Below are 27376 nucleotides of genomic sequence, written 5' to 3'. Positions count from 1 at the left end.
TCTAGAGTCGAGTGGTTCCCAACGTTCCCAGTAGAGGCTGTTGGCATCAGGGTTGGGGTCAATTTCAATTCAAGAAATACACTGAAGTTCTCTTTTAGAGTACATTTTCCTCATTGAAGAGAATTGGAATTGGGTTTACTTTCTGAATTGAAATGGAATTGACCCCAACCCTGCTTGGCATCATACAGTCATTTGCCATGCAGCTCACCACCAGACAGATTTGTGCTTGAGGTGATACCTTTCTAGTAGTTAGACTTGGCAAACTTCTAAAGAGGTGTACAAGCCAGCTACACATGAGTTCCAGGGTGTTCTTTATTCAGTAGCTGTGGGCTTCCTGCCACACACACTGAACTTCTTTCCAGTATGAATTGATGAGCGGCTTTACCAGGAAATGTTTTTAAATAAATCTATGTGATGACTATATATTCCATGCCAGCAAGTTCCACCATGTCTTTATTTTTTATAAAACGAGTTGGCAAAGAAATCCACAACTGTCTGGAGATTAGAGAATGGCCAATTTTGACGGATTTCTCTTTCCTGAGAAAGGAACATCCTACTCCTCCCCTATACTAATGTTTAAGTAAGTTAATACCCCAGTGTAGCAGATTCATGCTGTTAATGATGAAGTTCCATTTGTAACACGGATGTTGTTTTTGCCAAGTCTTCATCCAGATGATACTGATATCTCTGATACCATGGCTGCGTTTACACAGGCAGCCCAATTCTGCATTTTTTTTCACTAATTGGTCTTTTGACCAATCAGATCAGCTCTGAAAAATATCTGATGTGGAAAGATCTGATGTGATTGGTCAAAATATCAGAATTGGACTGCCCGTGGAAACGCAGCCCATTTGGATCAGGCTACCTCATACTTATTTGGTTGTATGGTATGATTGGCATCCTTTTAATGGTTTACTGTTGGAATGCCCTCTATCATCTCTTACTGTGTCTAGTTCTGAATCATTTCACATGGACACTATCATTTTTGAACTAACTATAGAACTCTCACCTTTCAGCTGTGACAGAGACACAATCAGAGGGGGCGATGGACAGAGAGGGGAGATAGAAGGGGGAACGGAGTGAGAGACTGTGTGGGAGAGAGCGACTGGACGACAGTGAGAACCAGCCAGAGAGGTTTGGAAAGGGCCAGATCTCTGTGTGTTATTCTCCCAGGTTCCTGACAGGTGTCTGTAGCCCTATCTACATCCTACGCCGGTGCTCTGTCTGCAGCCAGTCAGAGGAGCGTGGGAATGGTGAGAGTCCTCCAGAAAAAGCTCACATGCTGTCTGACCCACGGACCTGTTTGGCAGTCTGTCCATCCATACTGTTTTCTAGGTAGTGTCTGTTGACAGGAAGCTCTGGCAGTCTCCTCACAGTTGGCTGTCTGCTGTGAGAATCCCTCTCAGATTGGGATGTCCTGTTTGATCATGTTCCTGTCTGTTGTAGTTCAGAGGCAGACATCAATGTTTTATTTCCTCTTTTGTCATAGTATTTTGTGTAATCTTCTCTTTTCTGACTTAAAGGGCAGGGAATTTATTTTGTAGCTAGATGTTAAAAGTTGACATACGGCATCAATTTCACCCCCAAATAGTTAAAGTTCCTCAAACTGGGAACATTGTAGCATCAAACAGGGGACTTAAAAGTTCATAATGAGGTTCACGCTTTGCTATCAGTAGAAAGTGTAAAGGGAGCCGTAACAATGTCACAGTGTTGTTGTTGTGGAGAAGCCCCCCTGAACCACGCTTCCTGCTTCGCCCATGCTGGGGTCATTGTCCTAGGAGTGGATGAAGGAAGTAGGCCTCACCATTGCGACCACTCAGGGGTGGTCCTGTTTACTCTCCCTGTCTCCAGTGCTCTTTTCCATGTAAACCCCTTCAGTGGTATTAATAGCAGTTCCTTTCAGGAACCTGCCTTTGAGTTCACTGGATGACAAAGTCTGTTGGATTGTTGGGCCCAGAGTGACTAGTATTTTCTGAAAGGCCCATGAACCATCCCCTTACTGTATGTAGAGAGGGGACAGCATAGCCCATTGAAGGCTGGCCATGTTGATAGAAATGGAAGTCCTGCGACCTACCTCGAGTTACAAAGATTTGCTCATTAGAGAACGCTATTATGGCGGCCATCTTTGATTTAGGTTAAGTTGCCTTATTCTTCAAAGTTGGAATCTTTGTTGACCAGTGGACTACTAGGTTACATTGACATTTAACTGCTGAAATGAAATGGTGTCCTTTCATTATAAAGTCAACATTAAGAAATCAATGAACATGGCTATACACACGGCTACGGGTGTAGTTATTCTTGGCTAAGTAGTGACATGCTCTTCCCGCTACAGACTCAGTTTGTCCTGGCTTGTCACTGGCCAGGCCCGGATGTCTCTCTTGAAGAGTTGCAAGTTTTACAAGGCTATAAAAAGGCCAGTTAGGCTTGACTCTGTGGTGGGATTGCTCTCCCATTTCTTTCCACCTTTACATTTAACGATAGGCCGTTTATTTATATGCATATTTTATTGTAATCTCATAATTCTGTTTTCTTCTTTGAATGTGGCATTAGAGCAATTGTGAACAGGATCAGCACAGTCTCGCATCCGATCATTCCTAGTACATCTTCCCCCTTTGTTTAGCGAGCGAGCACTCTTGTTCTGTGACCACACACTGTGCTAACTGGGCTCTGTACTGTACTAATAATAGCACTAGCATGGCCAATCTCAGCTCTTATTTTAGCAGTGGCACATGGCACTGTCACCGTGACCCACCAAACAAGATCCTCCGGGCCTCCTCAGCGAGACAACTTCATATTTGTGTACGAGTGCAAATCCACAGTTGTGCCACCACCACACACCTGTCAGCGTTTAGCGTAAGGCAAGCATGTTCCTATTATAGCAGACATGTGGAGGGAGTTAGCATGGCAGTTGTATTTCATTTAGAATACCCATTATTATCTCTGTGCTGTGTTGTGCACACAGGCCCAGGGAGCCTTTGGTCGGCTGTAAATTACAGTGAGAACGGTGAAGTTTGGAAGGGATGTGTCAGTTGGGTTAGCCACATGCTAGCATGCTACCCTGGTAGGTTAACAGGTTAGCGTTATTGCACTTTGTGTAAGCCCAAACTCTGCTTGACTTTATTTCTCAATGCCTAGGCATGTCTCTTTTAGACATTGTGATTGAATTACTAAGGTATTTGTGATATCTTATCTATGAAGTTGTAAACAGAGCACCAATATTTAGTGAGGAAGGAACTTCAAGTAGGCATAGGTGAAGGTGTGACATACAGGCAACAATCTCATCTCATCCTGTTTCCCCTTCATCAAAGAGTTAACCTCTTGGCCAAGTCGGGGAGGCTGAAGGATCTCTGTTCCCACTCAGAGGAGAAGCCAGTGACGGCGCGGCCCTTTAAGTGACTTGGCACAGTGGCAGTGTTTCTGTTGGCTTTGAAGGCGTGGGGCAGCCATGTTTCCTCTCCTCTCGCTGACCCTGGCCTACTGACTCAGGTGTCTCCTTCCAGCTCACAGTTCATACGCTGTACACAAATAGTTTATGACAAGCCCTGTGTTAAGGTCCTGGCAGTGAATCAGAGAGACTGCATCAAAGTAGAGCTACTATAACTGTTTCATCTCTCTTTGGCTCTTCTCACATAATTCCTGGCTGTCGTTTGATCAAGAGCTTTTGATAGTGTGTTTATATCAGAGCATCAGTTGATGCCTGAACAAAGTTCTGAGAGGCCATGGTTGTGTTGTGTTCTCTCTGGCTGTAAGGAGTCCACATGTTTATTCAGTGTAGATGGCTGACACTTTACTTACATGTAATTCATCAGTCTGGAGAACCTGCCTTTTCAACCCAAAAGTTGAATACAACCTGAACCTTTCCAGCCCAGCATGACTGTGTGCCTGAATTATGTAGAATTTCTTTGTTTTCCACTGGTTATCTGTTTATTCACTTAACACATTTTGATTGAATAAGGCCCTTACTGGAAGAGGCAATATCTTGCTAGCCCACCAAATATGCTACATTTTCAACCTTTAACATTGTAAAATGGATTATGTGGCAGTAAACAATGACATACACATCTTAAAACAAGGTCAAGGACATGGAACAAAAAAAACATTTAGCTACAAGCAATAATGACTCAAGGTCTTTGCGTGTTTCTCTTCCCGTATTTAATTGGTTAGCCGTGAGTTTCACCTCAGAGAGCTGTGTTTTTAGAGCACGCTATTGGATTTACTAAGGCTGTTTTAGAAGAGTTGCCAGCGCACCACATCAGAAGTGTGCTACTAGCAGGACGTCTGTTCTCCCCTTGAGACCCTCTCTTAACTCAAATCTGCTTGGATTCACTAATGAGCTACTAGCAGTTGTCTGTTCACGTAGTTTACTTTGATCTTGTACATCTTGTAGGTCAAACACTTTACAGCTTAAACTTGACGATTTCAACTTCAATTGCAGTAATGGTTCTGGCAATGCGTTTAGACTATGTTACAAACATTGAAAGACTTGTGTTCGTGTGACATTGATTGAAGTATGGAGCACAAGGTTGAGTGAAAATGGCCACATATAAAGGGTTGGCCTACTTTTAGCTAGGGAGCAATAGACGGAGCTAGGCAGAGACAGTGCTTGAATTAGATGTGGTGTGGAGATTCAGGAGCCTCATGTCTTGGTTGTGGGGATATTATCCCACAAAAGCACCCACTACATTTACATTTACATTTAAGTCATTTAGCAGACACTCTTATCCAGAGCGACTTACAAATTGGTGCATTCACCTTATAATATCCAGTGGAACAACCACTTTACAATAGTGCATCTAAATCTTTTAAGGGGGGGGGTTAGAAGGATTACTTTATCCTATCCTAGGTATTCCTTAAAGAGGTGGGGTTTCAGGTGTCTCCGGAAGGTGGTGATTGACTCCGCTGTCCTGGCGTCGTGAGGGAGCTTGTTCCACCATTGGGGTGCCAGAGCAGCGAACAGTTTTGACTGGGCTGAGCGGGAACTGTGCTTCCTCAGAGGTAGGGAGGCGAGCAGGCCAGAGGTGGATGAGCGCAGTGCCCTTGTTTGGGTGTAGGGCCTGATCAGAGCCTGAAGGTATGGAGGTGCCGTTCCCCTCACAGCTCCGTAGGCAAGCACCATGGTCTTGTAGCGGATGCGAGCTTCAACTGGAAGCCAGTGGAGAGAGCGGAGGAGCGGGGTGACGTGAGAGAACTTGGGAAGGTTGAACACCAGACGGGCTGCGGCGTTCTGGATGAGTTGTAGGGGTTTAATGGCACAAGCAGGGAGCCCAGCCAACAACGAGTTGCAGTAATCCAGACGGGAGATGACAAGTGCCTGGATTAGGACCTGCGCCGCTTCCTGTGTAAGGCAGGGTCGTACTCTGCGAATGTTGTAGAGCATGAACCTACAGGATCGGGTCACCGCCTTGATGTTAGTGGAGGGTCTCACTGGTCTCACTGTGCCCACCACCACAGAGGACTATTTGCTATGCAAACAGAACATCTACCTGATCTGCTAGCCAAAAGGAACACCTATGTGAGAATGCTATTCATTGACTACAGCTCAGCGTTGAACACTGTAGTACCCTCAAAGCTCATCACTAAGCTAAGGATCCTGGGACTAAACACCTCCCTCTGCAACTGGATCCTGGACTTCCTGACGGGCCGCCTCCAGGTGGTGAGGGTAGGTAGCAACACATCTGCCACGCTGATCCTCGACACTGGAGCCCCTCAGGGGTGCGTGCTCAGTCCCCTCCTGTACTCCCTGTTCACCCACGACTGCGGGGCCAGGTACGACTCCAACACCATCATTAAGTTTGCAGACACAACAGAAGTAGGCCTGATCACCGACAACAACGAGACAGCCTATAGGGAGGAGGTCAGAGACCTGGCCGGCTGATGCCAGAATAACAACCTATCCCTCAACGTAACCAAGACTAAGGAGATGATTGTGGACTACAGGAAAAGGAGGACCGAGCACGCCCCCATTCTCATCGACGGGGCTGTAGTGGAGCAGGTTGAGAGCTTCAAGTTCCTTCGTGTCCACATCAACAACAAACTAGAATGGTCCAAACACACCAAGACAGTCGTGAAGAGGGCACGACAAAGCCTATTCCCCCTCAGGAAACTAAAAACATTTGGCAATGGTCCTCAGATCCTCAAAAGGTTCTACAGCTGCAACATTGAGAGCATCCTGACTGGTTGCATCACTGCCTGGTATGGCAACTGCTCGGCCTCTGACTGCAAGGCTCTATGGAGGGTAGTGCGTACGGCGTGTCAGAGGAAGGCCCTAGTCATAGATTGTCCTCTCTGCTACTGCATGGCAAGCGGTACCGGAGTGCCAAGTCTAGGACCAAAAGGCTGAACAGGTAATCAAATCAAATGGCTACCGTGTGTGTGCGTGTGTGTGCGTGTGTGTGTGTGTGTGTCCCAACCCCTCTTATGCTGCTGCTACTCTGTTTATCATATATGCATAGTCACTTTACCTATTCATTCATGTACATACTACCTCAAATAGCCCGACTAACCGGTGCCCCCGCACATTGGCTACCTGGACTATCTGCATTTGTGTCCCATCACCCACCAACCCCTCTTTTACGCTACTCTGTTTATCATATATGCATAGACACTTTAACCATACCTACATGTACAGTTGAAGTCGGTTTCCATACACTTAGGTTGGAGTCATTAAAACTCCACAAATTTCTTGTTAACTAACTATAGTTTTGGCAAGTTGTTTAGGACATCTACTTTGTGCATGACACAAGTCATTTTTCCAACAATTGTTTACAGACAGATTATTTCACTTATAATTCACGGTATCACAATTCCAGTGTGTCACAAGTTTACATACGCTAAGTTGACTTTGCCTTTAAACAGCTTGGAAAATTCCAGAAAATGATGTCATGGATTTAGAAGCTTCTGATAGGCTAATTGACATAATTTGAGTCAATTGGAGGTGTACCTGTGGATATATTTTAAGGCCTACCTTCAAACTCACTGCCTCTTTGCTTGACATCATGGGAAAATCAAAAGAAATCAGCCAAGACCTCAGAAAAACAATTGTAGTCTGGTTCATCCTTGGGAGCAATTTCAAAACACCTGAAGGTACCACGTTCATGTGTGCAAACAATAGTACGCAAGTATAAACACCATGGGACCACGCAGCCGTCATACCGCTCAGGAAGGAGACACATTCTGTCTCCTAGAGATGAACGTACTTTGGTGCAAAAAGTGCAAATCAATCCCAGAACAACAGCAAAAGACCTTGTGAAGTTGATGGAGGAAACGGGTACAATAGTATCTATATCCACAATCAAACGAGTCCTATATCGACATAACCTGAAAGGTCGCTCAGCAAGGAAGAAGCCACTGCTCCAAAACCGCCATAAAAAAGCCAGACTACAGTTTGCAACTGCACATGGGGACGAAGATCGTACTTTTTGGAGTAAAGTACGCACCCTCCTTGCTGCTTTGCTGCAGGAGGGACGTGTGCACTTCATAAAATAGATGGCATCGTGAGGGAGGAAAATTATGTGGATATATTGAAGCAACATCTCCAGACATCAGTCAGGAAGTTAAAGCTTGGTCGCAAATGGGTCTTCCAAATGGACAATGACCCCAAGCGTACTTCCAAAGTTGTGGCAAAATGTCTTAAGGACAACAAAGTCAAGGTATTGATATCATAAGGTGAATGCACCAATTTGTAAGTCGCTCTGGATAAGAGCGTCTGCTAAATGACGTAAATGTAAAAATGTAAATGTATTGGAGTGGCCATCACAAAGCCCTGACCTCAATCCTATAGAAAATGTGTGGGCAGAACTGAAAAAGTTTGTGCGAGCCAGGAGGCCTTCAAACCTGACTCAGTTACACCAGCTCTGTCAGGAGGAATGGGCCAAAATTCACCCAACTTATTGTGGGAAGCTTGTGGAAGGCTACCTGAAACATTTGACCCAAATGAAACAATTTAAAGGCAATGCTACCAAATACTAATTGAGTGTATGTAAACTTCTGACCCACTGGGAATGTGATGAAAGAAATAAATAAATCTACTATTATTAACTACTAATCTACTATTATTCTGACATTTCACATTCTTAAAATAAAGTGGTGATCCTAACTGACCTAAGACGGGGAATTTTTACTAGAATTAAATGTCAGGAATTGTGAAAAACTGAGTTTAAATGTATTTGGCTAAGGTGTATGTAAACTTCCGACTTCAACTGTACATACTACCTGAATTAGCCCGACTAACCGGTGCCTGTATATAGCCTCGCTACTGTTATTATTCACTGTCTTTTTGCTGTTGTTTTTTTATTTCCTTACTTATCTATTGTTCACCTAATACCTATTTTTTACTTAAAAATTGCACTGTTGGTTAGGGCCTGTAAGTAAGTGTTTCACTGTATTCAGCGCATGTGACAAATAAACTTTGATTTGATTTGAGCTCTCATTTCAGTGGAAGAAAGAGAAGAGGGCAACGGGAAAAAACTAGTAAAGGATTGGATTGAAGACGAGCTGAGAGGATATAGACCGGCAAGGACAAAGAATAGAGAGTAGACGAGAGGGCGAAGGAGAGCACATGTGCGTTTTGACAGGCTGCTGACAGACTATGGGCAGGTTCTGTAATCTCTCCCATCTCTCCGTCTCTCTTTCTCATACACACAGACACACACTTCCTTGTCACGAGGCCAGAATAAGGGCTGTGTGAGAGAGGTGGGGGGAGACTGTCACAACGCATACACACAACACACATATGGTCAGTGTGACTCAACGTTTGTGGCACACTCAGTCCTTCCCGGTATGGAATTTCTGGAGGTGTGAGTGCACTGCTGCACTTGTTGAGATCTGCTAGCCAGCTGAAGCACTACTCTACTCTTCACTACAGAGACACACTCAATGTACTGGAAGAATGGTTGTACCCCAACTCTCTGTTTAAAGACCTGAAAGAGCTACACTTAGTTATCAGTCTAAGCAGTTATGTTGTTGCTGTCTTAAAACCAGACTTTTCTTCTTTTACTTTGAGGGACTCAAAACTCATAACATTGAAGATGTCTGGTATGTGTACTGCATATTGGTTGGGTTGAGAGACACCTCAGTTTGCTTCAGGAGTTGGGGCATACGTCCATGCTTGCTTTTCCTCTTCAAGTCAAAAGATGAGGGAATTTGAATGTTCGTTATGTCCTTGAAACTCTGGGGAGAAGGCGTTTAAGTGCAATGCTGTAGCCTATACTGGGATTTGTGCTGTGAGCTTTAAGTTCTAAGTCCCACCTCAGTGTTTTGTTCTGGATCTGGAATGAACAATGTATGAAAATATATATTTGAAATGTCGACCTTTTGAGGGAACATTCTACGTGTTGGCACACTGTTGCTTGTGTTTTGTTTATAATTATTTGCATAATAAGTCTAACTACAGGTGAGATTAGACTGTAGGAGTTGGAGACTGAAGAGGAGGTTGCACGGCTGATTTGCAATTCAAATAGTTTTACCTCTCTGAGCTGACTTGTAACAGAATCATTGGCTGCGGTGCCAGCAGCTGCAGATCTTCTTTCCCGTCAGGTCAAGCAAGACAAAAGGGAAAACATCCCCCTGATGACTATGCAGTCAACCAATTGGTTAGAAACTAGTGGTTGAATTAAGTCACTATTGTATTTTGGCAAAGTTTTGCTTTGCAATGTCCCGGGCCTACAAGACGGGCCCGCCTGCAGAAGTGGCCTACAAGACGGGCCCGCCTGCAGAAGTGGCCTACAAGACGGGCCCGCCTGCAGAAGTGGCCTACAAGACGGGCCCGCCTGCAGAAGTGGCCTACAAGACGGGCCCGCCTGCAGAAGTGGCCTACAAGACGGGCCCTCCTGCAGAAGTGGCCTACAAGACGGGCCCTCCTGCAGAAGTGGCCTACAAGACGGGCCCTCCTGCAGAAGTGGCCTACAAGACGGGCCCTCCTGCAGAAGTGGCCTACAAGACGGGCCCTCCTGCAGAAGTGGCCTACAAGACGGGCCCTCCTGCAGAAGTGGCCTACAAGACGGGCCCTCCTGCAGAAGTGGCCTACAAGACGGGCCCTCCTGCAGAAGTGGCCTACAAGACGGGCCCTCCTGCAGAAGTGGCCTACAAGACGGGCCCTCCTGCAGAAGTGGCCTACAAGACGGGCCCTCCTGCAGAAGTGGCCTACAAGACGGGCCCTCCTGCAGAAGTGGCCTACAAGACGGGCCCTCCTGCAGAAGTGGCCTACAAGACCGGCCCTCCTGCAGAAGTGGCCTACAAGACGGGCCCTCCTGTAGAAGTGGCCTAGAAGATGGGCCCTCCCTCTTGTAGAAGTGGCTTGAAAAAAGATGCTAAAATCCAGTAGTCTTTCACTCAATGCTTGGCTCGATAACACTGCTTCACTAACACTCTCTTAACAGTGTAACTGTGAAGTCATTGACTTCATGCTGAATTGTAGCATTCCTGTTGACAAGGTCATAACTAGTGCCGCTGAGTCACAATGGTGCCGCTGAGTCACAAGGGAAAAGGTTTTGGGGCCCCTTGCGCACACACACACACACACACACACACACACACACACACACACACACACACACACACACACACACACACACACACACACAGCAGTCCTGTGTTATGTCACTCCTCTTCAACTGTCTCTTCCCACCAAACACCAGACTCATTATTGTGCTCTTGTGACCAGATCTTGCCCTGCTTACTGTACCCCCTCTCACTCAGCCAGATATCCTATGATCCTCTCTGCCTCCGCTGGTTGAATGCCCAGGGCTGCCAGCGATAGAACCCCCCCCCCCTTTTTAATTGAGTCGTTTGGCTGATTAAGACTTCTCCCCTCTGTATTCTATCAGAATCCATAATGCCAAACATAAGGAGCTTTAATTTAAGGCTTGCTATTGGCTGCTCAGAGTTTTTGCCAGTTATGACAAACCAAAGCACTTAGCACATTGAGCTTTGAGCTTAGTCGACTGTTCTGTTCTGTTCTGTGTTTCATGCCTGTTTTTCACAAGCCATGTTCTCTGCATTTTTCTTTATGGCTGTATGAATGTACTGTTGTAATGTGTTTTGTGTCCAAAGTGCAATTTCCTTTCTCTGACTTGCTAAGTGTTTGGTGGCTTTTTCCCCACATCTCTGGAGCCCTTGTAGAGGAAGAGGGACATGACCAGTATAGATATTATGGAGGAGTCTGGCTCTCCACGGCCCATTAGGTTCTAATGCAGTACTATAGGTGATGCATGGTCCAGAACATATATGCTATGCCATGTAAATGCATACATACACACATTCTTAATAAAGTGGTATAGGAGACCTAACAATGCCCGTTGTCTGACATGGTCAGCTGTCGGTGTGTTTGCGGTTGATGACACACAGCTTCTCAAAACCATGACGTAATAACTTAAACCGGCCCAACTCCATCCTCCACTTCTCTCACAACGACAGCCATTTAATCAGTCAGCACTAATACATTCTACCCTCCTCTGAGTGGGTGACCCTTTCCCATTGTTTCCCTGTTAGTGAGTCAGTTTCTTTACTGGCTGAAATGTAGAGGGAATTTGGAAAGTGACACACACACACACTGCGGGACGTTTTTGTCCCTGTGGGTTCAGTGTGCTGTGTCACACTGAACCCACCAATAGAAAAGGTCCACCACGGGACCTCTATTAGTCCCCACAAACAGCAGCGCTCACTGTCCTCAGGCACCATTACATCATGGCTTAGACATTCTCTCTCTGTCTATGTCCCTCTGTCTCTCGGGTCTTTCTCTGTCTCTGTCTTTGCAGGGCCTTGTCTATCTGTATATCTCTTCTCTCCTCTCTCTCTTCGCTCTGTCTCAGGACATTTGCTTCAGGAAATGGCAAGATTGTTCAGTTTTTGTTTGCCAGTCAAATGGATAATAGTTTCAGAATGCGGCAACAGCAATGTGATATTCTGTCCCTGGCCGTACGGGGTGTGTTCACTGATTCATATTGACACTGTATCAGAGTGTGTTGACGGTGTAACGTGTTGTTATGGGGTTACGAGTGTCTAGGCCACTGTTCTTTAGAGTATACTACTATAGCCTAATGCTCCTGCTGGAAGGAATGTGTTGACTTGGGCCTATAGTTGTGTAGTTTTACTGGCAGTTTAAAAACAGATTGCTGGTTGTAATCATCAGTGAGTATGGTCTACTCTACACTGTTTTTAACCTGGATACTATGTTTTATTTGATTGAATATACAGTTGTCATGTACGGTACTTCTACTAATCAATACACAGTACTTTAAGAAGTACCCCTAACATTATGCACCACCCCGTAATCAGCTTCAGTCTTGGGCTGACACAAGCTCCCCCCTCTACCTCAGCTGTGCCTCTCCAATCCAAACTGGAGATGAGATTCTAGACCCCACCCAGACAGTTGCGGTGATTGCTAAGGGCTGGTGATTCCCTGGAGGAGAGCATTAGTTGATTGTCCTGATGTGGTGAACATGGTTCGGCATGGCCAGCCAGTCAGCCACGGAGGGAGAACAACCCTAAATCTATTAACCCCTATCCTTTAAGCAGTGCACTGTCCATCTGCTCCACCACCCGGCCCACACACACACACACACACACACACACACACACACACACACACACACACACACACACACACACACACACACACACACACACACACACACACACACACACACACACACACACACACACACACACACACACACACATACACATACACATACACATACACACACAGCGAAGTGCACCATTAATACCCCCAGTGTGTGTGTGCCCAGCCTTACACAATCTGGTTAGCAGGGGTGTGTGTGTTGGACGTATGCAGGGGGGGGGGGTTGAATGTAGGCCGGCAGGAAATTGGAGAGAAGGGTGCAGCATTGTATTAGGACCCAGCTGGTGATGGCGTGCCACCTATATGCTTCCCTGTTCCATTTCCTGTTTTCATTTTTTTTCTCTCCCCACATGCAGGTTTTTATGGGCAGGAACAGTTTTGTCCTTAGCAACAGAAATAACACCATATATTGGACTGACAAAGCAGCATCTGTGTATGTTTCTAGCTGATACATTGTGAGAGGAATTGTGGTAAACACAATCATGTTCACATGGCAAATGGTTCTCATTGGCTCTGGTATTGGACATTCAATAATTCTTTGTCTACACCCATTCAGCATCGTTCACACTCTCTAAAGCTTTAGCCCCACCCAGCTCTTTAAGGATTCACATGTGAGGCCATGTACTAAACAACCAAAGGTTTCATGACTAAAGGCTGGTTTATACTACGGGTGTATTAATTTATTCCAGCTACGTCTATTGACAGTTGTCGCGGTGACGTCATGAACATTCTATTGAAATGGTTACTTGCATATGTAGCTAGCTAGCTAAACAATGAACCTTAATCCCAACTCATAACGTTACTACCCTGCATGAGTCTCCAGGTAGCTAACCAACTAGGTTCAATGTTAGCTAGCTAACATTAGGCTATAACTAGCTATGCAAATGGCTCTGAGATATGAATAATATAACTACACAGATCATACACGTAACATTAGCTAGCGAGACAGCCAGCAAACGCTAGCTAGCTAGCTAGCAGTACACTTGAAATGAAAATGACTTTCTGACAAAATTAGAAACGTGTACTATCTGAATGTAGCTAGCTAGCTAGCTACATTCAATCTTACCCGTATACATGGATGGACGCTTCTCCCTCACTGTGTCGGATGCCATGGTTGTCCTTAGTTTGAATATGTAATCTGGAGACGGGTGTTATATACAACAGCCTTCTGTGTGTTCTCTTTTTGACTCTGTCTGCATATTTGCAATCAAACGCCAGAATCTCCTTAGCTATCATACTCTAATTCCACTGATTTCAAAACTCGGCCCTGCAGAAAGTGGAGAGCAACACTTATACAGTCTACTAGATGATATCTTCTAAAAAAAACGTTGTTAGAAAGGATTTCCTACACATACTGACCAGCTAGCTCATGTTACAGATAGAAGCGTGCTACATGGCAGACCAATCCAAACTCATCTCTCTGGATGTCCAGCTCACTCATGATCTCAGCCAATCATGACTAGCGGGAAGGTTGCTGACTTTTTCTGTGGCTAAACCAACTAGGCTCGTAATTGAACAATTTTATTCATATTTACAGATGGCATACAAGTTTGTTATTAAGGCACATGAAAGTTCACATGTTCCAAACGGAATTTCTGCCCAAAAATGCATTTTGATTAACAACAAAAAAGTTTACATTCAAATGGCTCGACATACAGGAGGGTGCGACTGTACGCCCAGTTTCAATTACATCAAATCAAATGTTTGTCACATGTGCCGAATACAACAGGTGTAGACCTTACAGTGAAATGCTTACTTACAAGCCCTTAACCAACAATGCATTTTTAAGAAAAGTACAACTTTTTATTTTTTTATTACAAGAAAAATGTAAAAATAACAAATAATTAAGGAGCAACAAAATATAACAGTAGCGAGGCTACATACAGTGTCAATGTGCGGGGGCAATGGTTAGTCGAGGTAATATGTAAAAGAGATAATCAACAGAGAGTAGCAGCAGTGTAAAAATGAGGGTGGGGGCAATGCAAATAGTCTTGGTAGCCATTTGATTAGATGTTCAGGAGTCTTATGGCTGTTAAGAAGCCTTTTGGACCTAGACTTGGCACTCCAGTACCGCTTGTCGTGCGGTAGCAGAGAAAACAGTCTATGACTACGGTTGCTGGAGTCTTCGACAATTTTTATTTTTAGGCCTTCCTCTGACACCGCCTGGTATAGAGGTCCTGGATGGCAGGAAGCTTGGCCCCAGTGATGTACTGGGCCGTACGCACTACCCTCTGTAGTGCCTTGAGGTCGGAGGCTGAGTAGTTGCCATACCAGGCAGTGACACAACCAGTCAGGATGCTCTCGATGGTGCAGCTGTAGAAATGTTTGAGGATCTGAGGACCCATGCCAAATCTTTTCAGTCTCCTGAGGGGAATAGGCGTTGTCGTGCCCTCTTCACTACTGTCTTGGTGTGTTTGGACCATGATAGTTTGTTGGTGATGTGGATACCAAGGAACTTGAAGCTCTCAACCTGCTCCACTACAGCCCAGTCGATGAGAATGGGGGCGTGCTTGGTCCTCCTTTTCCTGTAGTCCACAATCATCTCTTTAGTCTTGGTCACGTTGAGGGATAGGTTGTTATCCTGGCACCACCCGGCCAGGTCTCTGACCACCTCCCTGTAGGCTGTCTGATCATTGGCCTATGCAAAACAAATTACACAAAACTAGTGAATACCTGAATATCTATGCTACCTTTGTAGTTGTGTACACTCTGTGTGAGGTATTGTGGATGGTTTCAGTATAGTCTCCAGGGGAATGAGCTGTATACAGGAGAGAGGAGCCCAGACAATAGAGGGCTTAGTAGTTTGTACGTACACACACACACACACACACACACACACACACACACACACACACACACACACACACACAGAGAGACTGACTAATGCTACGTTTATACCGATTTTTAGGCCATTTATATTGTCCATCCTTCAATCAAATGTATTTTATAAAGCCTTTTTACATAAGTAGTTGTCACAAATTGTTGATGAGTTTAGGACAGTCCAGTTGGACAGATGTTTTGTCTCTGACTGTCTCATAATGCTCTTCTCTTCTCTCTGTGGACACCAGTCACCCCATCAGGACCTTTGGGTGTATATTAAGGTTTTGAATGGTGTTATTGTGTGTTCAGTGGAGAAGCTGGCAGCTGCTAGTCTTGGCATGGGGATGGACTGCTGCTGCTGTGCAGTGTAATCTAGTCGGCCCAGATGCTGTTATCCCTGAATGTTCCAGTCTTTTTATGTTGGCCAGCCAGCTATAAACTCATTTGGACATTTTTCATAGATTACATAATAACATGAAATGCAATTTTTTTGGGGTGGATTCAGTGACGAATGATTTACGGTGTTAACCTCTCTGTGTGTTGCCTTGTCATCTCTAACCCTCCTCTATTTCTCTGTCTCCTCCAGCGGTGATGTCTTGAGGCAGTCTCCCATCCGGCCTAGTGAAGGACGTGCGAGGTCAAGTGACTGCTAATGGGAACCCCTGTGACACCATGAGCGCTCGTGATGGCGGCCACGGCGGCGGGATCGGCGGCGTGGGCACGCTGGGCAGGCGAGGACGCTACGAGGACTCGGAGTTCACCCTGCGCATCTATCCGGGCTCTCTGGCCGAGGGCACCATCTACTGCCCCGTCAGCGCCCGCAAAAGCACCACGGCCGCCGAGGCCATCGAGCGCTGCCTGGAGCGCCTGCGTCTGGACCGCGACCGCTGCTATGTGCTAGCCGAGGTCAAGGAATTTGGCGGGGAAGAATGGATCCTGAACCCCAGCGACTGCCCAGTCCAGCGGATGATGCTGTGGCCCCGCGGGGCTCTGGAGCAGCGCTCGGGCTCAGGCGGCGGGGAGGACTACCGCTTCCTGCTGCGGCAGAAGAATCTGGATGGCTCCATCCACTACGGCGGCAGCCTGCAGATGTGGCTGCGTGTGACCGAGGAGCGCCGGCGCATGACGGAGCGTGGCCTGTTGCCACAGGAGGAGGTCAGGGGTGACCACGCCGACTTGTGCTGCCTGCCGGAGCTCACCGAGCGCTCGCTGCTGGACAACCTACGCTCGCGCTTCCGCCAGGAGAGGATTTACACCTACGTAGGCAGCATCCTCATCGTCATTAACCCCTTCCAGTTCCTCCCCATCTATAACCCTAAGTACGTCAAGATGTACGACAACCACGCTCTGGGAGACCTGGAGCCGCACATCTACGCCGTGGCGGATGTGGCCTACCATGCCATGCTTCAGCGGCGGAGGAACCAGTGCATCGTCATCTCTGGGGAGAGCGGCTCGGGAAAGACCCAGAGCACCAACTTCCTGATTCACCACCTGACTGCCCTCAGCCAGAAGGGATTCGCCAGCGGGGTGGAGCAGATCATTCTGGGGGCAGGGCCAGTGTTGGAGGTAAGGACACCCATGCAATAAAAATCCTTTGGAATTTGTAACAGTGATGGTTATTTTTTTCGCTGAGTTTTCTGGTGCTGGTTTCCTCTCATGGATACAAAATGAGCCAAAATTATTTTGTTCTGTTTCAGTCAGCCAGTCTACAATGCTGTTTCAGTCAGCCAGTCTACAATGCTGTTTCAGTCAGCCAGTCTACAATGCTGTTTCAGTCAGCCAGTCTACAATGCTGTTTCAGTCAGCCAGTCTACAATGCTGTTTCAGTCAGCCAGTCTACAATGCTGTTTCAGTCAGCCAGTCTACAATGCTGTTTCTGTCAGCCAGTCTACAATGCTGTTTCTGTCAGCCAGTCTACAATGCTGTTTCTGTCAGCCAGTCTACAATGCTGTGTCGTGTCTTTGGCTATGCCGGATTAAGTGATATGACATGCTATTCTAAAAAAATAATTTCTCTGTAATTAATATTACCTGATTACGCTAATCAGGAAGATAATTAACTAGAAAGTCGGGGCACCACAAAATAATGTTTAGGGCTGTTATCTTCCGAATAAACTCTTAAAGACCTAGTAATATTTTACATCAATAGCACTCAATATTTAATCCTCACCTTATTTCAGTCTCATTTGAAAGTTGTAAATTCTTGGTTATCTTCACGAACCCTGGCTAACAAGTTGAATCAGCAATACAAACTTTGGTTTAATTATTTATTTACTAAATACCTAAATAATCACACAGAATTACATATACACAGAATGCAAATGATGTCATACAGAAAATGTCCCTGGTGGACGGAGCCGACATGACGGCTGGTTACACAAAGGAAAGGAGGTTGGGTTTGAGTGAAAGAGCGGGAAGACTGAGGAACAAAGGGAGAAGCTACGCTATTGTAAATACAGTATCTTATGAATTCTAATTTACCGCCCATTTGGAAAAGGAAAATGCAATAAATATTTACTCTGCGCTGCGCTTCGGTAGGTTGGTCGTAGATGCTGGCCGTGTTTACAACCCATGTCTGTTCACATGGGCGGGCCACTGAGTTGAGCATAGTTCACTCATGAAAACCCAATTCTCTCATTTGGAAGCTAAAATTACATTTCATCTTTTCACAAATAGTTTCATATTTAAACATTTAAATTGCACAACAATTCCATGTGAATCTGATAACTAGAATGTGTAGACTTTCCCAGATACAGTTTGTCGTCCTATCATTAATAAGAATGTCTCAGATGACAACCGAACTGACATCATATACATTAAGTACCAACGCATATTTTCAACTGGTTGGATTACCGAAATATGGTTCCTTTCCCCCACCTTTTGATGTTCCCAGACTCTATATGTTTAACAAAGGCTTTTCAAGATTCCTTCTGTAGAGTCAAGAGAGAGGGAAGGGAGAAAGGTATTTATGGGGGGGGGGGGTCATAAACTACCCCCAGGCCAACGTCATGACAGCTGTTTGTGTCAGCCAGTCTACCGTGCTGTTTGTGTCAGCCAGTCTACAGTGCTGTTTGTGTCAGCCAGTCTACAGTGCTGTTTGTGTCAGCCAGTCTACAGTGCTGTTTGTGTCAGCCAGTCTACAGTGCTGTTTGTGTCAGCCAGTCTACAGTGCTGTTTGTGTCAGCCAGTCTACACTGCTGTTTGTGTCAGCCAGTCTACAGTGCTGTTTGTGTCAGCCAGTCTACAGTACCTCCTATCAGTCTATGTGTAGTGTAGTAGTACAGCAGCTGTGGTTGATGGTGCAATAAAAACAGTTTCCAGTAATGAAGAAACCGTTGCTCTATGATCAACCTGGTTTGTACCTGAAAGACAGGATGAGCTGTGTGTTCAGACTCTGTTGGCTTGTACCTAATAGATGGGATGAGCTGTGTGTTCTTATGCAACAGTGTCTGGCCCCAGCTGTCCCTGTGGCCAGAGTTCTCCTGCTCTATAGAAAGCTTTATTGCAGTTTTCATCCAGCTGTGCAGGGATTATATTGTACACAGAGGAGCTTTTTCCTCTGCCCACAGCAGCTTCTGAATGGCTACAGTTGTGCCTTCTTGTTTCACTGTTTCCCCCTTGTTTTTGGATACCAGACCAGAACCCAAAGCACCAGCCAAGGTTGTCATTACATAATAGTTCAATCAAATAAATTCTGAATCTGTTGAGATGGGCGGCAACAGAGCTTGGAAGGAAGGACAAACTCAAAATGAGTTGTTTATTACTGAGTTGTGCTACCTTTGTCAGAGGCGTAGGTTGTCTGAATAACAAGCCCAGTAGGTTATTTAGGGGCACCCTCTATTTCTGAACATTGCAGAGGGATTTACAGGCCCCCCCCACATCCTCTGTCATTCATCTGTATGTCACACAACAACAACACCTGAACCTTATTTCACCAGAATACCCTGGCAACTATCCTCTTTTTTCCATCTCGGTGGTTCGCCGTCTGACCACAGTCTGTTTACAGTAGCTTGGGTTTCATTGAACGTGGGAGTGTACACATTCCTTCTGACATTCCTTGAGGAGCACTTCAGAGTGGCATCACACTCGTACTGTGTGACTGAGGACTATATTGTTTTAGGTGGCTTTGGAAAGTGTACAGTTTTAGTGTTCTGAACTAATTGTAAGAACTGGACAAGCAGGTGTTTTGGTCAACCCTGACCCTGATTGGTGTACAGTACTTACTTGCCTCGTTCTATATGAGAACATGAACACCTATACTGTAGGCCTATTACAAGTCAAGTGTTTGAGGGAGAAATATTGCTCTAGATTCATCCAGCCGTACTGTTAAAGCAGTTTCTGATACCAGTCTGAAAGCCAAGTGTTTGAAATGACAAAACGTGACCAAGATCAAGGGGTGCTATTTTTTACAGCCTCTGTGTTTTTACAGCTAATGTGTGTGTCTCCACTCTGGACAGCTAATGTGTGTGTCTCCACTCTGGACAGCTAATGTGTGTGTCTCCCACTCTGGACAGCTAGTGTGTGTGTCTCCCACTCTGGACAGCTAATGTGTGCGTCTCCACTCTGGACAGCTAATGTGTGTGTCTCCACTCTGGACAGCTAATGTGTGTGTCTCCCACTCTGGACAGCTAATGTGTGCGTCTCCCACTCTGGACAGCTAATGTGTGCGTCTCCCACTCTGGACAGCTAATGTGTGCGTCTCCCACTCTGGACAGCTAATGTGTGCGTCTCCCACTCTGGACAGCTAATGTGTGCGTCTCCCACTCTGGACAGCTAATGTGTGCGTCTCCCACTCTGGACAGCTAATGTGTGCGTCTCCCACTCTGGACAGCTAATGTGTGCGTCTCCCACTCTGGACAGCTAATGTGTGCGTCTCCACTCTGGACAGCTAATGTGTGTGTCTCCACTCTGGACAGCTAATGTGTAAGCCCTGTGGGTTAATCTCTAACACGCCGGCACAATTGAGTGGTTTTTGAGTGCAGAGGTGCAGCATTTAATTGTTTGCACAGTGAGATTGCGTATCTGCCCTTTACTGATTTAGTAATGCTAAGGCCCAGGAGAGGGGGACTAAGGGAACTAGGAGAGGGGGACTAAGGGAACTAGGAGAGGGACAAAGGGAACTAGGGCCTAGTCCAGTCCACTCTATAGCTGACTAGTACCAATACTGACATCTTCCTTTCCTCGTCTCCTTTGCTCATGATCACTGACCATGGAACTGGCCCCAACCTTGGAGATGGAACACACCTCACCCAGACAGTCTAACCTTGGAGATGGAACACACCTCACCCCGACAGTCTAACCTTGGAGATGGAACACACCTCACCCCGACAGTCTAACCTTGGAGATGGAACACACCTCACCCTGACAGTCTAACCTTGGAGATGGAACACACCTCACCCAGACAGTCTAACCTTGGAGATGGAACACATCTCACCCCGACAGTCTAACCTTGGAGATGGAATACACCTCACCCAGACAGTCTAACCTTGGAGATGGAACACATCTCACCGCAACAGTCTAACCTTGGAGATGGAACACATCTCACCCAGACAGTGGCTTTAAGAGGTATAGGGATGTAGCAGTGTGAACTCGGTTTAAATCAAGAATCTATTCATCCAAGGTAAATTTCTACAAGTTAGTTGTGTGGAACAGAATCCTGCTTCCCTCTAATATTCTTAACAGAGCTTTTAAGACTGCTGTTAAGGTTGAATTAAGACACTGAGAGTGTCTCCATTCCATACTCCTCTCTCCTCGCCTCTTTCTCAAAACCCATTGGAGCAGAAGGTCAGAGGGGAGGGACCTCTGGCTTTCTCATCCAATGGGTTTTAAGAAGGAGGCGAGGAGTATGCAATAGATATCTTCCTGTCTTTTCATTCCTCTCTCCCTCCCTTTGATGGTACATTACCTTGACTTGACTCCCACTCAAACATGGGGGGGGGGGCTGGGTCGGCCACCATTTCACTCCTGAGAGAACAATGTGCTACTGGTTTTTACGCTAATGTCAGAGCCCCCGGACTAGCTAGCTAGCTAACACACATCTAACCTTTGGTCCAGCTGTCAAGCACTATTCAGGCAGCCAGTATGTACATATATCCACTGACATAGCCATTCAGCTGGACCTACAACAGAGACTATAGAGTAGTGTTACCTGTCAAACCACTACCTCAGTTAACTCTAGGCTCAAGGTCAACATTTGCGAACATAGAAATCCATAATGAGAATATAGCAACATACCTGCTAGCATTGTTCTGACAGATGTGATTTATGATGCACATTATTCTCTTGGCTTTAGCCTTGAGATAGTATGAGACACTCCCTTCAAGCACGTAGCTCATGCTCTAAATAAATGCCTACCACAAACAGGAACGTTATGAAGGCTATTTAAGATAATGGCTCATTAGCTCACTGCATTTGCTAATGGCCATAAATGGTTGAAGCGATTCAATACTTTATCATTGAGCTTTGTAGTAGCACTGCTTATTAAACGCAGCGGATACGGTCGGATACGGTCGGATAAGGTCGGATAAGGTCGGATAAGCGTTATGAGTAGGATACCAGGCTGTATCACTAACAGCCGTGATTGGGAGTCCGATAGGGCGGCGCACAATTGGCCCAGCGTCCTTAGGGTTTGGCCGGAGTAGGCCGTCATTGTAAATAAGAATTTGTTCTTAACTGACTTGCCTAGTTAAATAAATAAACATATTTCCTTCAGGGGATTTCTATATTATTGTTGCAAAACCAAAGCTGGGCACACAGTCATTTTCCAGTGGCTGTCAGTTGAGAAGCTCACCTCGGGGCCACGGGCACAGACAGGATGTTAACGCTTGACGGAAGATATCACTTACGAGAGGCTTTACTCTGTTTGGAGCTCTGCCAACACCAACAGTTAGCTGTTAGCTCCTGACATGCCCTGTCTCTCAAGTGCTCCAATTAATCAAGCTTTGGATTGATTGAGATGAATAGTGACACTCAAGCTGCCATCAGCCAGGCGCATGTCTCTGGAACTACTGAGGGGTAAGGTCATGTTTCTAGGTCACGTACTGCTGTGAGTAGTGTGTAGGGATCACTGAAGGATGACAATGAATGTGGGATGGAGATGGTTGTATCTTTCTCCTCCTGTCCTCCTCTATCCACTACTACTAATGGTTCCATCTTTCTCCTCCTGTCCTCCTCTATCCACTACTACTAATGGTTCCATCTTTCTCCTCCCGTCCTCCTCTATCCACTACTACTAATGGTTCCATCTTTCTCCTCCTGTCCTCCTCTATCCACTACTACTAATGGTTCCATCTTTCTCCTCCCGTCCTCCTCTATCCACTACTACTAATGGTTCCATCTTTCTCCTCCCGTCCTCCTCTATCCACTACTACTAATGGTTCCATCTTTCTCCTCCTGTCCTCCTCTATCCACTACTACTAATGGTTCCATCTTTCTCCTCCCGTCCTCCTCTATCCACTACTACTAATGGTTCCATCTTTCTCCTCCCGTCCTCCTCTATCCACTACTACTAATGGTTCCATCTTTCTCCTCCCGTCCTCCTCTATCCACTACTACTAATGGTTCCATCTTTCTCCTCCCGTCCTCCTCTATCCACTACTACTAATGGTTCCATCTTTCTCCTCCTGTCCTCCTCTATCCACTACTACTAATGGTTCCATCTTTCTCCTCCCGTCCTCCTCTATCCACTACTACTAATGGTTCCATCTTTCTCCTCCCGTCCTCCTCTATCCACTACTACTAATGGTTCCATCTTTCTCCTCCCGTCCTCCTCTATCCACTACTACTAATGGTTCCATCTTTCTCCTCCTGTCCTCCTCTATCCACTACTACTAATGGTTCCATCTTTCTCCTCCTGTCCTCCTCTATCCACTACTACTAATGGTTCCATCTTTCTCCTCCCGTCCTCCTCTATCCACTACTACTAATGGTTCCATCTTTCTCCTCCCGTCCTCCTCTATCCACTACTACTAATGGTTCCATCTTTCTCCTCCCGTCCTCCTCTATCCACTACTACTAATGGTTCCATCTTTCTCCTCCCGTCCTCCTCTATCCACTACTACTAATGGTTCCATCTTTCTCCTCCCGTCCTCCTCTATCCACTACTACTAATGGTTCCATCTTTCTCCTCCCGTCCTCCTCTATCCACTACTACTAATGGTTCCATCTTTCTCCTCCTGTCCTCCTCTATCCACTACTACTAATGGTTCCATCTTTCTCCTCCCGTCCTCCTCTATCCACTACTACTAATGGTTCCGTCTTTCTCCTCCCGTCCTCCTCTATCCACTACTACTAATGGTTCCGTCTTTCTCCTCCTGTCCTCCTCTATCCACTACTACTAATGGTTCCGTCTTTCTCCTCCCGTCCTCCTCTATCCACTACTACTAATGGTTCCATCTTTCTCCTCCTGTCCTCCTCTATCCACTACTACTAATGGTTCCATCTTTCTCCTCTAGCCATTTGGCACCTAGCCGATGTCCATAATTTCCTAACATTGTTTACATTTCTTTCCTAGATACAGCAGAACCCTATGTGGACAAGATGTTTAGCATTGGGAACTTGAGCTACATTGGGATCCACCTCAGAAAAACCAAACTACCTCAATACAACCCAATTGAAATCAATTGTTCAGTTTCAGAGTTGCTCTTGCCTCTAACTGTGTTCTGTTTGTTCCATACTGCTCATCAGTAATCATAGGCCAGCTCAGGAAACCAGTGTATCGTCTTGGAGATAACTGACATGTTTGTCAAATGCTCAACGTAGTGGTTTGCCTCACACACACTATTGTCAACGCGACATGTACAAGCAGAGTGCAAACAGTCTTGACAGATTGATGGGAGGAAAAGGGTGGGCAGATTGCAGAGATAAGGGCCAGATAGGATAGCCCGTTGACTTGTTCAGCTCTAGCCTGTAGCTACCACTCCAATCCAGATGGATTGTCTGTTAAAGACCCCCCCCCCCTCCCTTAGAGATGGTTTACTGAATAGGTTTAGTATTAGTTAGCCAGGTTTAGTATTAGTTAGCCAGGGTTAGTATTAATCAAATGTCGTTATAAACTAAGCTGCAACAACAATGATACATTGTGATCAGTTACAATTTGTTTTACAACATTTTCACCAACAGAATACTTTTTCTACCTGTCCAAGACAATTGGCCTGCGGTCAAGATTAGTTTTTATCCCGCAGTTAAAAAGCCATCATAATAAAAGACAGCTGTGGGAACATGGCAACAATTTGAGATAAACAAGAAAGCTAATATGTGATTTCAGTGAAGGGTAGGGAGTATAGATTCATTAAGGATGACGCGTATCAAGACATTTTTCTAGCACTTCAGAACAATAATCTCTGAGGAGAAAGACTAGTTCTGTGCTACCTGTAGGTGTGGGTGGAGACAGCTGGCTGCCCTGGGAGCGAGTCAGGAGCAGGCAGTCCGGAGTGACTTACGCTGCTCTTTCTGTGCTTGCATCATCATTTTCTGCCTTTGAAGAATAAGGAGCTGTCACAGGGCCTTAGTGTGGGAGCAGCTGGGGGACGCACTGGAGCCCGATTCAAGGCTCCTGGCACTGCTGTTAGTGTGTGTGCATAGCTTCCTCTAATTTGCACACACACGTGCATGCACACACACACACACATATCAACTCTGTGAGGGCTCCCGAGTGGCGCAGCGGTCTAAGGCACAGCATCTCAGTGCTAGAGGCGTCACTACGGACACTGGTTCGATTCCAGGCTGTATCACAACTGGCCGTGATTGGGAGTCCCATTGGCCCTGCGTCGTCCGGGATTGGCCTGGGTAGGCCGTCATTGTAAATAAGATTTTTTTTCTTAACTGACTTGCCTAGTTAAATAAAGTAAAAAATAATAAAACTCCTTCCGCATGGCTTAGTGACGTAACAAAGCCGTTAATTAGACTTAAAGATGTTTTATAGTCTGGTTGCCTTTTAGCTTCTTCTCTCTATCAGTGCTGAGCCTGCAGTGTGAGCTAGTGGTTGGAGAATAGGATGGTGACCAGGAGATATATGGTTTGAAATCCAGGTGGGACACAGTAAGTATACCCACACTCACCACTGAGGAATCGGGATCATGCAACTTGCTTTGATTGAAATGTAGCCTACTTTGCAGACTGTTTCCCCTAAAACATGGATTCAAGAAAATAATCTCTGTAGAAGACCTCCGGCTAGTTACTGTCTGTGGATGGAGCTGCCGTAAGGAGTCTGGAGGGTCAGGCTAGTTACTGTCTGTGGATGGAGCTGCAGTAAGGAGTCTGGAGGGTCAGGCTAGTTACTGTCTGTGGATGGAGCTGCAGTAAGGAGTCTGGAGGGTCAGGCTAGTTAGTGTCTGTGGATGGAGCTGCAGTAAGGAGTCTGGAGGGTCAGGCTAGTTAGTGTCTGTGGATGGAGCTGCAGTAAGGAGTCTGGAGGGTCAGGCTAGTTACTGTCTGTGGATGGAGCTGCAGTAAGGAGTCTGGAGGGTCAGGCTAGTTACTGTCTGTGGATGGAGCTGCAGTAAGGAGTCTGGAGGGTCAGGCTAGTTACTGTCTGTGGATGGAGCTGCAGTAAGGAGTCTGGAGGGTCAGGCTAGTTACTGTCTGTGGATGGAGCTGCAGTAAGGAGTCTGGAGGGTCAGGCTAGTTACTGTCTGTGGATGGAGCTGCAGTAAGGAGTCTGGAGGGTCAGGCTAGTTACTGTCTGTGGATGGAGCTGCAGTAAGGAGTCTGGAGGGTCAGGCTAGTTACTGTCTGTGGATGGAGCTGCAGTAAGGAGTCTGGAGGGTCAGGCTAGTTACTGTCTGTGGATGGAGCTGCAGTAAGGAGTCTGGAGGGTCAGGCTAGTTACTGTCTGTGGATGGAGCTGCTGTAAGGAGTCTGGAGGGTCAGGCTAGTTTGTTTTTGTGGATGGAGCTGCAGTAAGGAGTCTGGAGGGTCAGGCTAGTTACTGTCTGTGGATGGAGCTGCAGTAAGGAGTCTGGAGGGTCAGGCTAGTTCGTTTTTGTGGATGGAGCTGCAGTAAGGAGTCTGGAGGGTCAGACTAGTTACTGTCTGTGGATGGAGCTGCAGTAATGATTATTTGGCCCAAGGCAACATGCTACTATTGTACTCCCACTACGACATGTACCAGACAGATTGGGATCCATTGAGCTCTCGGCTTTCTGGTGTAGAATCTGGTGTGTCCATTTTGTTTGTGTGAAACCAAATCACCCTGTGTGTGTGTCTATTGAGAGGGCGTGTGTTGAGGCCCTGGGGTGAGGTGTGTGTGTGCTCGTGCGAGGTTACACAAGGTATTGTAACTGTAGTCCTACGGTATCGACTGGTTGACTAAACAGTCAGCAGATCCAGGCTCAGTTCCAGTTCCTCCTAACATCGTATAGATGACAGAAAAGGCTAAAGGTGGGATTATACTCCTTCTCACCTGTGTTATTCTCTCACCCCATTAGGTTGCTGGTGTGACTGGTTCTGGGTCAGACTTTCTAGTAGATCTAGTTGTCTGCCTCATTAAGATCATATACATGTCAGAGATGATCCACTTCAGGAAATAAACGAGCTAAATGGATTCAATCCCTGTGGTTGTAATTAGTGCTGTCTCAAAAAAAAGAGAAAAAAATGAAAGTTCTGTTTTTTCAACCAATCGATTGGTAGAAATGTTAAAACGTGTGATTGGTAGAAATGTTAAAACGTGTGTTTGGTAGAAATGTTAAAACGTGTATTTTTCCATATATAGACACACATTTGGAAAGTATTCAGACCCCTTTACTTTTTCCACATTTTGTTATGTTACAGCCTTATTCTAAAATGTATTCAATTACAGTTTTTCCTAATCAATCTACACACAATACCCCATAATGACAAAGTGAGAAAAAAAAAAAGGTTTTTAGAAAATTTTGCAAATGTATAAAAATAAATATATACCGATCTGTGTGCCAGATATGGCTTTCATATGCACATTTTCATTACATTTATAACAACGTCTTCGTATCTCAAAATCATT

At 45.8% G+C, this 27376-nt stretch overlaps 1 protein-coding gene across 15 annotated transcripts in view; it reads left to right on the top strand.

Moving 5' to 3' along the window:
- myo9aa (myosin IXAa) overlaps nt 1–27376 on the top strand; it is a 202530-nt gene that overhangs the window by 15019 nt on the left and 160135 nt on the right. For 13 of the 15 annotated variants that reach the window (XM_045708257.1, XM_045708250.1, XM_045708251.1 and 10 more), the window contains exon 2: nt 15987–16966. In XM_045708257.1, coding sequence (XP_045564213.1) covers nt 16073–16966 — 894 coding nt within the window. In that variant the 5' untranslated portion in view covers nt 15987–16072. Of the gene's footprint in view, nt 1–1016; nt 1254–15986; nt 16967–27376 lie in introns of all 15 variants that reach the window. The other 2 variants (XM_045708243.1, XM_045708242.1) reach the window with 2 other exon arrangements.

The sequence above is a fragment of the Salmo salar genome, chromosome ssa26 (assembly GCF_905237065.1).
Source record: "Salmo salar chromosome ssa26, Ssal_v3.1, whole genome shotgun sequence".
In the NCBI taxonomy this organism is placed as follows: Eukaryota; Metazoa; Chordata; class Actinopteri; order Salmoniformes; family Salmonidae; genus Salmo; species Salmo salar.
This window is presented reverse-complemented; position numbering and strand designations above follow the sequence as displayed.